Source organism: Coccinella septempunctata, chromosome 3 (assembly GCF_907165205.1).
Source record: "Coccinella septempunctata chromosome 3, icCocSept1.1, whole genome shotgun sequence".
Taxonomy (NCBI): Eukaryota; Metazoa; Arthropoda; class Insecta; order Coleoptera; family Coccinellidae; genus Coccinella; species Coccinella septempunctata.
Window position 1 is genome coordinate 43861700 of NC_058191.1, and position 13125 is coordinate 43874824.

Consider the following 13125-nt stretch of genomic DNA (forward strand, 5'->3'; position numbering starts at 1 on the left):
TATGTTCTTAACATATGAATCTTACAAAATATCGGCGTATTCTGGGCAGATATTATTTTCTTCAATTGCAATGTATCATTATGCTCAATAATGTTGACAATGAATAAAACAAGCGTTGAAAAGGTTTGTCGATGATTTGTAATCAATGAAATTTAGAAAGTTGATTTTTTGTGCCTGAACATATTTAGTGTTTGTTACGCCATTGGTTATCTTCGAAGTTCGTTACAAACTTTCGAGTTTAAGCTTTGAATTTGGTAAGAATTTGCTTGTATATATTTCTATTTCTTCCGAAATAGTTTATATCGAGAGTACCTCTAGGAATTAATGCTCTTGACATAATTATTTTCCTATTTTCGCTATGGAGATCATACTATAATTACTACAAGCAACACGTTCAGATATACGGAACATAAACCTTCAAAATTTCAAAACCTACTTGATAATGAGCTGTTTCGTGAAGCTTCTCAGCAATGTTGGAAATAGGCACCCTCGGTGAAGGTCGAGAACACTGAACAGAAGGGTAGCTGATCACAGAGTGGTCTAGTGTTCGATATTGGATATGGGGGAGCATTCCGTTTTGATAGAAGGGGCGCGATCAATCATTCATCAGCATTAAAATTAAAACATGACGTACAAGAAGTGGATGGCGGGAGGTGAACGGCGTCGGAACGATATCTGCGAAAGGCAGGCGACTTGATGAAACGCAGCTATAAGTGAGATGTATGGGCCCGGATGAAGTCCGACATTATTCAGTGCTCTTCTGCTGGTGTAGCTCGGACTAAGTTGGCTGGTTGTACGTTGGACCATTATTTATAAACCTGGAACTAAAGAGGGTGTATAAGGCTAGGCTGAGAATTGCAATTTGATTAGATATTGTAGCTTTGGAAACGATTTGTTTCTGTCAGTTGTATTCGTAATACTCCCCGTTTGTTCATTGTGCTCCATTTGTTCCGTTTGAAATTTGTCAATTCGTCTTTATATTAAAAAAAACATGGGATTCTGTTCATTCACACTTCCTATTCACTATTGGTATCATCAGCTGCCTTGAGAAAATTCAATTCAGAAAGTGAGCCAACATCCAAGGAGCCTTCGGCTCATTAGACTCAAGGCTGTCATAAAGTACCTAGTGCTCATCAAAAATTATCGTCGTTAAAAGGCTATTTATTTACAAAACACTAACACATGTTCTGCATGTCGAGTGAATACCTACCGGCAGAGCTCCGCCAATTTGCTCATTAGGATCCGTTACTTCTTCATTTTGACAATAAGCTCGATAGACTTTTCGGAAGATTCTTCACCGGAAATGAGGAAACAATAAAAGTGTTACATTCGCAAAGGTATTGAATATCGGTGAACCCTGAAGTAGATACGAAGAGAGTGATCGTACAACCACACCCAAAGTCGAACGTCTGTAGTGTAGACGGAAAAGCGAAACCTGCCACGCACGAAACCCTCTCTCAATACACGCGGGACCTCTGAAAGCTCTTCCACGGAACGGCTTATACCTAAAATCTGCCACTCTGAATTTACTCTTACGCGCTCCAATCTACTCCGACAAATTCCGCTTTCGCAGCATGAAGGTTGAAACCTTTACTTTATACATAAACTATGCAAATCTCGATAACGATTCCGGACTCTGTATCGATTCAACGAAACCTTCGACGTGTTTCCGTTTTGAGATGAAAACTGTTTTTACGCAGGTTTAAGCAACTGGAAATTGTTGTGAATTGAAAGCACGTTTCACCGCGGTGGAAAATATCTCCGGCATGTGAATAGAAAATTCTGTTTTTGCTGTACATAATAATTATATGGAACACCCCATCGAGAAATATTCTTTTAACTTCGGATAATCGAAAATTATTCGGCACATCCCTATTGAAGTTGGAATAATCGGAATTCATGAAAATAGATGCAAATTAATCGAAATGGGTGAAAATATTGAGATATCGATTCAAAATCTCAGGAATGCAAACCGAGTTTTGATATCCACTTGAATTTCCAACTATGCAAATCTCGACAGCTCAGCGAAGACTGTATCGATCTACCAAACTTCGTCGCTTAGTCGTCTTCTCGTTATAAAACGAGAAACTGAACGATCAAAGAGATATGGAAGATCTTTCATCTGTTTGTCTCTGTGATTAAATATCAATTGAAAGTTCTGGAGTAACTCCCTCCTCTAGCTATTCAGCCATTCGACTGGATATCGAGTTGTAATGAAGCTTTGGATAACCAATCACTGGAAAACTTTATAAGCGGAATCGAATACGTTCACTACTGTGCAACTCCAACTGAAATATGATCCGCCACGTTCCCAATTAGAGAAACTTTCTGCTGCACATCTTCAGGTTTCTACTGGCAATTTGGCGTGTTATTGGCAGACGTGTCATTTTGGAATTGCGAAGCACATGTCTTCTCCAATATCGAACTTCGAACAAGATTCACGCCAAACCCAATTTCCAAGGAAAAAATTCCCAAGAGAATTCAAAGACCACGATTCAAACATATCGACTCATATGCAAAATATCATCAACCATGAAATTATCAGATGTTTAATGGCAACCAGCATCATTCTTACAAAATTTCCAATATAGATATGAGATACTCGTATTGAATGCAGCAATCAAATTGAACGCAATTCATCTTGATTTTCGAACACGCTGAATCCATTGCGAGCAATTTCGTAAGCCTATCTCGCTTACTCAATTTCGAAAATCTCGATTTTTCGGATCAAGAAATCCACCAAGAACGGTTCGCTCAGGAGCCAGTTACGTACCTAATTATTTTCTGTAAATCTAAGAATCCATTTATACCGTTCGTGTGAGTTCCTCCACAAGCATATCTCCGGAAGATCCTGTTCTATTTTGGCGAGAGAACGCAATAATTTGATGAACTCCCGCGCTAGGAACATCTGCAGACCAAAATAAAATCATCCAGTATTCACGGTCGGCGGAAACACCAATTAGATCAGAAATCCTTTCAGATTGGCGAGAATTACGTGGGGAAATTCGCAAGAAGTAGGAAGCTAAACGAAATGCAGTGTCATACTCCGGAAGAGAAAGGAAGAACGGACTGATCGAAAAAGAATGAAGCCCGATTCCGATTGAATTTCCTGCTGTTGGTCGAAGGAATTAGCGGGTTGGTCCTGATAGGGTTCTTTCTCATACTCCGTATGAGGCTGAATAGAAACTGTATCTTAGGGAATTAACTGCTGAAATATTCCATGGGATATTACGCTTGATACTTGATAAGATTTCCAAGTGGAACATGCTTTTTTCTTAATTTTTCGGATTCATTCGAATGGAATTTTTGTTTGTTTTGAATTATAATTTATCAAATCAAAACTATCCCTACATCGACCAGGAATATTTGAATTTGTACGAGACTTCATTGAAAGGAAAGCTAAAAAAGGTGCATTTTTCTTGTATCCTATTAGAAGGGGGAGCTTGAAGTAAATCTCGGCAAGGTGGGTTGTTGTACCATCTCCCAGAAAAGCATCCCCTAACAGACGATGCGGAAGGAAGGATGTGCGAATATTCTCTCGAATCCCAGATGAATATACTTGACGGAGATGCCAGTTTTCATTCAGTTTTTTCCTGCGTAAAAGAATTACGTCAAATCGAGTTAAATCGGAGTCGGTTTGGCGCTCCGGCGTAGCTATTTCCAGGGGAAAACTTCGAAGGCATCACCTAATTAATTATCTTGTTTGCTGGAGGAAGTTTTCGGCCGCGCAAAAACTTTTATAAGTCATGTAGAATCGAAGAGTGAGTCGTAAATTCGGAGCTGTAAGTGGGTGACTGACTACCTAAATATCCTCGGGTAGTCTTTAGATATACTGTCAAAATGTAATACAGGGAGAAAGAATTATAATTCAGGATTAATGATAATAAGATGGTTCCTGCTGTTGGAATATTAAAATGTGAGAGAATGGATGAAGATCCGAAGATCCTAATACATAAAGTCGAATTTTCTTCTTTTACAACGAAGCAGCTTTTTGCAAAATCTCACAAACACTTTTATTCGAGAAATCATAATGTGAAGAGTATGTGTCAAATTCTTCATAAAAAGTTCAATCACACATAGAACTATCACACTTAAAAATATTCTGGAATCTATTGATCAGTTTATGGAAATCCCGATTATTTGTTATTCTAATAATGAAAAAACAAGCATATAAACAACCTTATAAATTTTGTGGGACCTGAACTGTGGAATTCGAGTTGATTTTGATATTTCAGATCCCAGGACTTGTAACTTGTCCCATAAAAATCTTGAATTACGGCCGTTCGAAAATCATTTATACTACACTCCCACAAAACAAAGATTTATTAGTTTCGTTTGACCTCTTCCGTCAACGTTATCAGCAGAGTATGAAGCATTTTCAGAATGAACAGCTGCCAAAAATTATAGACTTCATAATTTAAATTCATCTCTTGCTTCAGTCAAGATCTATGAAGAAATATTTCACTTTTTAAGTGCCATTTATATGTCAGGAAGGATATTGTATTTTTATTCAATTTATGCGAGATCCTAGCCATTCTTCATCTTAATTCATCATAATACTTGGTTGAACCATTATTTTATCGGATATTCTATGTACGTAACATTTTTTGGGCCAATCCCACTCAATCATAGACTGATTCATTTTCAAGATAGTACCTACTAATTGTCTCTTGAGACTATAAAGCAATCACTAACTTCTTAAGGTCCCAATTGCACTAATGGAAGTTTCCGTGATTGCCGTATCGTCGCAATTCCGTGTCTTAACTTCATTCCTCAAAACTAGGACACAAGAATTTACATTACCTACTGCAAACATCTTCGACGGTAGCTCTAGATCAACCAACCACCGACCGGGTTCACGATTTCCATTATTGACTCGAAAATGAAAATATCTTAATAGCAGTTGAACTCAAGTTCGAACCCATTAGAAGAAATCTCCGTGATAAGAGCATATAGAAACTTCAGCTTTAGTATAAATTCGCATGCTTACTGACCATTTTGATAAGGCCTTCTCCTGCTACCCCTTTAACGACTGGGGTATCTAGATTTGCCGGAATGAAACGGGATATATCGGTGATGCAGGTGAGGCGACAGGACAGATAGACAGGGTGAAATTGGGGGTGTGCGCAAGCGTTGCCCGCTATCGAGTGCGCCCCACATCCACACCACTGCAAACCCCACTTCGTCTCAAACTGTTGAATCGGTCACAGTGGCGCGCATTTCTTGGAACTTGCGGTCCACTTCAATCCACACAGGATTCACCGATGCTATCTCAGCCCAAATCATCATGCTAACAGGGAGCAGAACTTAATTATAGTTCTATTTATTCGCACCTTGCCTGCGCGATCAGCCGTGTTCCGTCGACTTTGATTCATACGATTTTCGATCGAATCCTCACCGGATGTTTGGACTGTCATTTACCCCCTGAAGGTGCTAACGTTTTCATTTTGCGATATGTGAAAAAGTGTTGAGTGATTTTATACCTTGTTTCGGCACCAACTACCCTCATCATGGATAGCTACGGTACCAGACCGCCACCTCTACCCAGAAGGGTTAGAAACATATATGCCGAACCTTTTTCGCATGAAACAAGGTAATAATCGTAATTTCTTATTAGTGTGTGTGGTTTGTGTGTGTGTGTAGAAACGCCACTCGCGTCGGAGCTCATGATTTAGGACTGCTACAAACGTTCGTTCGTGAGGACTCGAATTTACAACTTCCTGTAAAATTCGCGTTCACTTCTTCCTTTGATGTGAAATCTCCGATTTTAGTGAAGATCATCTCCTTGGATCAGATGAATAGAGCGGCTAATATCTTGGATCTTCGGTGTTAAACAGCAATATTTTTATGCAACAAATTGTCACTCAAAAATTAAATTGTTCCGCAATGGTTTCATAATGGTACTGTTAGGATATCATAAAAAATTGCACACAATTAAATCAGAATATCTCATACCTTAGACGTCCACAAATTAATTTAGGTTCGTTACAACAAGGATACAAGTGTCATCAAGGAATGGATTCACAATTTTTCTGGAATTGTTCGATCTTAACAAACTAAACATTACCTCCAAATACTTTTCAATGATGAAAAGTACTCAATCCAATATAAAACCAGTGAGAAAGATAGCCAATTCGGTTTAAAAAGTGATTCTGCCTTTCCCCACCCGACACTGAGATATTATTTTTTGAGAAACCTCTCAAGCCACGCAGATACCGAATTGTTTCTCGTATGAAATTAAACTCTCAAGAAAGGCCTTTGAACGTCTACCATAAATTCCCCTGCTTAACGAATGATTTCCTACATCAATTGTTTGAAATGCATGTAATGAAATGAGTGCTTCAAAATTGAAGATGACGATCATTACGATGAGGCAAATTGATTGGACATAAATGTCACCAACATAAACACTACATCTTGACTATCAACATTCCTTATCCGGAAACAAGAAAAATTTGGAAATCACGGTATTAAAAAAAACCTTCCGACATTCAAAATAAACAGCAATATGGTTGTGCAATAGGTTCAGGTTATCAATTATTTATGTTTGCGAATCATTCGAATTGCTGGAATTGCTTATCATTGAAGCTATGAATAACTATTTCGCCAACTCAATCAGATAATAAGAAATTATGCGTAATTTCTCGGATCTTTATGGAATCCTGCAATGGAGATTATTGTGAATGTTTCAGTAAATTCTCCCGAAACAAACCAAGGAAAAGGCTACATCAAGATTAACCGAAATGTTGAATCAAAAACACAGACATAACAGATTTATTACCTTAACCAGAAGGGTTAGCACATGAAGATTGAATATTAAAATTTAATATTCCTCCCAGACTACCAAAAATTGTCAACTTCATGACCTTGTCTGTAATGACCGAAAAAGCATTATTTAATTGCTCGCGGGGGATGAAAATATAAATGAACAGGAAGCCGTTCCGGAAGCTCCAGAAACCCATCCAGAAAAAGCTATCATCCTTATCTCAACACAGATCCATTATGGCTCCTAATATAAACTTGTGGAGTGTTGGAGGCAGTTGGCCGAAATGTTTGTGCCGACCTACCAACTTTTCGATTTATAAACTATAATCACTCATTGCCCTATCGGAAAAAATAGAGATTGGTGAAGGGAGGCAGGCCATAAATCAAAAAAGTTGGGGAAGTTCTCGTCTTATCTAGAGGTGTCAGAGATAAAAGCCCAGAAGAACATGACAGCTTTCAGACAAGATTAGTTGAGTTGAATGTTAAACATAAAAGTTTACGTGAAAACGTTATTGGCCTGTGCCATAGCCTATAATGAAGCTGATATAATGTTTAGATGAATAGACAAGAATTTTGAGGTAATACCTATCTCTACATCAGCATGATTTTTCATCATTACATAACTGTTGTAAAACTGATGTAGGAATAGCTCAATAATTCGAAAACGAACTGCTACAAATGAAGTTTCTGGATGCTTCCGCATTTTCATTGTCCTTCATCGTTGATTAGTTGTTACTTGTACTTCAATCAACGCCTTTTATCAGTTCGCCGTAGCTGATCTCCTATGGCGAACGTTTAGCTGGCATACAGCGTAATGGGTATCCAGAAGATATAGAAGATGTGTTGATATTATACATGACTATTATAATAATATTTTTCAAAATATTCTATACTGAAGAGACTAAGAGCAGGTGCTGAGATGTGATCCATTCACCTGTCTCATTCGGTGTTTTCCTTACTAATACCATCAAATTGTAAATATCTTTCTCGTTGTTGTTACCACGAATAGATTTGCATGCAAATAAGGCGTGGAGCACAGCATGCTCGAAATTGCCATTTTCACGGCTACGCGTCGTAAGACTGACGACAAGAGTAGAGAAACACTACTTCGGTCGCGACGAAATTGTAAGTCTATAGTGTTGCCACTTTCAATTCGATTGTCGAATAGAAATTGACTCCGAAATGTACGAGTCCGTTTTTATCCCCAGACGAAGTTCCGGGATGAAACCATTCGAATTCGGAGGAGAAACATGGTGCTAAAATGTAGTTAATATTTCGTTTTTGCGTCATGAATAGAAATTGAGGTATTAGAAACGTGGAAATGAGCTCCGTGTTTCTTTTTCTGGACGGTTCTCCATCCGCTACGAATGGGAGAGGAACGATAAAATGAAATTATGTCTGAGAATAGTGTTATGGATGAGAAACGGGATCGATTCCACCTTCGGGGATTCGACGCCAAGTGTACAACAAAATTCTGGGGATGCGTAGATGCATTTCCTTATGCGTATTTTCTACATATTTGGATGGGTTGTTTTGTTTGAATTCGCGTGGTGGGTGCGGAAATAACAATCAAACAAATTTCCCTCCGATATCTTTTCGACATTTATCTCCTGAACATGCATCGTTGATATACTATCACTACTAATTACTCAGAATTGATATGAGTTCAAGCCATGGTATTGCAAAAATGGTTCTTTTTTAGTTCAAAGTAACGCTATATGAACACCCTCTTACATTCAAAGTAAAAAGAGCTTTTGGACGCCATATTGACATTACCCATATCAATAATAACACCGATAGAAGATTGTGTCTATCACTATTCTTATTATAACGAGAGAAAGAAGAAGAACACATTCTGATCCAACTCGACTCCCCCCCCCACCTGGATATCTGGGAAAGAAACGATAAAAATGAAATAATGTGTCGAAATATGGCTGCGAACGAGGAATGATACCGATTCTACATTGGTGAATCTTCTGCCAAGTGTTTTTTCAGGATATGCACGCTTCGGAAGAGACGATTAAGAATAATGCATCTAGGAAGACGCAGGAGGATGAATTGCTGCCCGACTATGGGTAGAATTTGCCAAGAAAAGCTCCCTCATTCTGCCTATTTCTGTCCTACACAAGGAAGGTCCCCAGGGAGCATTGACCGAAATAATTTAGTTTTTCGAGGAAACCAGTTCCTGGAAAAATGCTCATTGCTCATTCCATGAATAGGTCGTTCAGTATTGTCTGGATTCAGTTTTGTGCGTGAAAAATAAGGAAAGGAAGATGAAAAGGCTGCATACGGAAGTTAATGCGGGCACTAAATGCAGAAGAGATAGCACTAAGGAAAACTTAAAGTTATAAATCTCCTATTCTGACTTGGTAGCGCAGACCACACAATTGATGAACACCGAGATAAAAGATTTTTTCATTTGTCAAATCATCCATTTTTTTCCGAATGAGGTGTGACTCGGGAAACACCTTTTTTATTGAAACAGCCTTAAAACAGCCCGCAAATGCCATCGAAAATGATGGAAATAGCTCAGTAAATCTAACTACAGTTTCATTACAGCGACAAATTCAGCAAAATATTTATTTTCATTCGATGTGGCTTGCCTACTGATTGGATGAACACAATAACCCTTAACCGAATACACCAAACGTTCACAAGATGATGAAATTGATGGATCATCGTTCATCGCTGAAATTACAGCTGATTCATCGGCATCACAGCCACGAATAACTCCCAATGGGGTAATATTTCATACAGAAACACGTCAAGTAAATCCAGTGGTCTAATCCCCGACAGTCTCCGAATTCCTGACAAATAGGAAGCATTGCTTTCATATGAAACATAATTTCGTGGCTGGATGAGCTTTCAAATAGGGCAGGGTGCGTACTGCATATAGATCAGTGATACAAATCAACTTCTTTTTCTCCATACATGAATATTGCTCAAATAACGCGTCACTAGACTACCATTAAATTAAAAATAGTTGGGGTTCTTTGTAGGGTTCTCCAGTGTACTCATCTCGCATTTTGTACCAACTTAGAACTAGTCTAAGCTAGTTGGTGATGTTCGATAAGTTCAATTGGTTGTTTCGTGTTGTTAAAGGAATAACCAACTATTCATGAGATCGTCACATAAATTCAACACAATTTACAGTGCTCTCATTTGAGCGGGTGGGTGGGTGTATGATTATACATACATATACTATAATAATGATGAATGATTTGTATTAGTAACAATCGCGCTGGCGATTAAATTAGAGCAAATAAAACGTATTAGGAATTGCAGATGAGAATCGATATCTCGATAGATTAATTATCGTCCGAATTCACCTGGATAATCATCCCAAAAAATGTACAAAAGCTCGACGGCCGCACGCGCACGAATTTTTCGCAATTTCCACCGACAAATTGGGGAATTGTGTAAACAATCACTTCCGCCCCAAAACACACGATTCATCACGTTTTAATTCATCAGTACATCAAATGAAACAGCCGTGCCGTTTCATCTCAATAAAAAATTCATCAATTTCGAGCCCAGGGAAAAGGCACATGCGATACAGAATTGAAGGAGATGCATGAGCGGTTCGAATAATTGCAACTATTTAAATTCTGCACCGAATTTGATCGGACGCAAATTATTATGACGAATTGTCATTAGGATGCAAATGAATTTCACCGGATCATTCCAATGGCACCATCCCGTGTTCATACGACCGGCAAATTATGTTCTATAAGCAATACCACCCCATGATGCTGCGCTCCACATAGTACGGAATCCTAAGGGATTAAGCGCAGAGATCTACTTATTCGCTTTCCTATGAAAAACGCGCCCTGTGGATTTCGTTCATTCTGAGGTCTTTGGAGATTGAGGAGATCAACATGCAAATATTGATTTCTATGAATCATACATGCAACGTTGCTTGGTTTTTAGTATTAAAGCGAATTTCTTGAAATATGTTTTCGATTTCAATTAAAAGCACTTTCCGCTTCTTAGAAATTTCTCCCTTTTCTTACAATAATGTTTCTTCCTACACCTCTTCATGAAAATTTTCATTCTTCAAATAGAACAAAGCATATTCTAAATGGACTTAAAAAGGGATTTTAGTCATCATGAATTCAACAAAGTAAAAAAAAGTTCCATATTCAAGTTGCAAATAGGAGTATTTCATTTTTTTCTATAATACATGTATTATGTATAAGACCAACGTATTGAACACTTTTACTTATTAAATGTATAAACATCTCTATGCTCTGAAAATAGTCCTCAGTTGTGGAAACCTTTATGAAGCCACATTTCTCGCGAACGGTCGGTTTTATTTACTTCGTTATTATTCCATCAGTTTCATTCTGGAACAGAACATGCATGGGAACTTCCTGGTAGGCTGTAAAGGAAACTCGCCAGTTATTTCCGATAACGAAGATAAGTCCTTCGGCAAACGAGAAGACATCAAAGAAAATTAGCAGTGTTGTCTGATACCCGATGACCGTTAAACCGGATTACACATCCAGCACGTTATTCTATCCATGGAAACCCATTTCCATAACCATTATACTTGATGTTTTTATGAAAAGTAACGATATTTCTGGAATTCAGTCGATTCACCAGTACTTAGTTTTTCCATTTCAATACATTTTTCTGTTACTTTAAGGATAAGAGGTCTTTCGCATAAATTTAAAGTATGGAATTCATTTGTAAAAAATGCCTGGGTATTTTCATAAATTTGAATTTTACAGTAAATACTCAACTACCTACACTAGGTGAAATATTTGAATTTCAAGATATCTAGGAGGAAGACTCCGTGCTGAAATAAGGATACGTTTTCGGTTTAAGTCTTAAAATAAAAAAGTATCACTCATAAAACCATGATTACTCTCTACTAGTTAGCCTTTGAGAATAATTGATTAATTTTGATGAATCTAACTTCTAAGTTGGGCCCTCATAAAACGTTCAAACAAACCTATTCAGTATGTTCAAAGGTCTTGACACCTGAATCTGAAGACTGAACGAATTCCTTGTTAGGCATGACTCGAACCAAATTTGAATAACCCACTTCGGTCGTTCCTCAAATCGGCATTGTTGAATCCAATTATCGTCGGTGCACAAACGTAATTCCACTGTACAACAACGACCTCTCAATTGGATTCTATGATATAATTTCAAGTTCAATTGATTAATACGCCACACAACGTTCGAATATAATAATGCAATAAACGTTGATGTATTCCAGCCATTTCGGCAAAGGCGCGATCTTGCTGGAGACGATGAATTACCAACAGTTTTTTGTTGCACAATATAGTTCACACGCGTTGATAAAATCAATTAACTTTTTGTTAAATGATTAGGAAATATCACTGATCAAATAATGTTTCCGAAAAAGTACTATTGGTCTCAAGTCGTGACTTGAAAATTGTTGTAGTGTTGGATGCTGATATCCATCGCAAAAGTGAATCCTTCGTGCTATCTGTATGTAATCACGATAGTTTTCTGCAATCTTCCGAATATATTACAGTGTTCAAATTGATGGAGTTCATTCATCCATGTAGTGACTTCGGAATACCCACTCTTTAGATAATGCGTTATCGAAATGATTTAACGCCTGGATACTTTCCGAAAATGGTGAGACGCCCAGCCATACATCAAACGGGAGATAAATTGGATTCAATCTCGTTTCTTGCTTACATCATGTTCGATCATTGTCGAGGGATGCGGAATTTTGGCGGTGTATTACCCGAGAAATGACGGGAGACTATCATAAAGGCGGCCATGTTTCATGAATGATTCATCTCCATAGTTATATGGGTCAAATTCCTAATTTGAACGGGATATAATATGTTGCTTTTTTCGACTAGCCATTAGTTATTTTCAGTTTCACTAATGGCACAGAGTATTAGGTTAGTCTAGTCAAATTTTGGTTTTTCTTCACTATAATTGTGTAACTAAATGGCGAAGTCGCTAGTTTCAAATATTCCTATTTGTTAATAAGTGTAACGATTCTATTTCCTTCTGCTTCATTATGGATCACTATTCAATCCAAGAAAATCTTTTTTTGTATCACTCAATGAGTCTTTATGGATTATAATAAGTGAGAACTTGATAACAGTTCATTCAACAGTCTTTATTACCATAATTTTGTTGGCGTTCGAAAACAATTAAAGTTTGTGAATTCTGAATTGTAAAAACCATATCTGCAGCAGGAAGTTATTATAATAACAGTTAGAAAATTTTTTGAATGAAACTAATTTGTTAATAACAATCCAAAAATTACTTATCGTATCAATCTGGAGGATTATGAAAAATCGATTGCCAACATTTCATTATAAATATCCCTGACTTATGGTCTGAGCAGCTGTCAGAAATATT

At 37.6% G+C, this 13125-nt stretch overlaps 1 protein-coding gene and 1 long non-coding RNA gene across 7 annotated transcripts in view; one reads left to right on the top strand and one right to left on the bottom strand.

Moving 5' to 3' along the window:
- LOC123309379 (teneurin-a) overlaps nucleotides 1–13125 on the top strand; it is a 126152-nt gene that overhangs the window by 81052 nt on the left and 31975 nt on the right. The window contains exon 1 of one of the 6 annotated variants that reach the window (XM_044892471.1): nucleotides 5066–5593. The exons of 4 other annotated variants lie outside the window; for them this stretch is intronic. In XM_044892471.1, coding sequence (XP_044748406.1) covers nucleotides 5511–5593 — 83 coding nt within the window. In that variant the 5' untranslated portion in view covers nucleotides 5066–5510. Of the gene's footprint in view, nucleotides 1–5065; nucleotides 5594–13125 lie in introns of those variants that run through there. One more of the 6 variants, XM_044892474.1, reaches the window with a different exon arrangement.
- Nucleotides 3–6479, bottom strand: LOC123309383. The gene is made up of 2 exons (XR_006537257.1): nucleotides 6068–6479; nucleotides 3–824 (listed from the first exon to the last, which is right to left on the bottom strand). It is a non-coding gene; the product is annotated as an uncharacterized LOC123309383 (long non-coding RNA).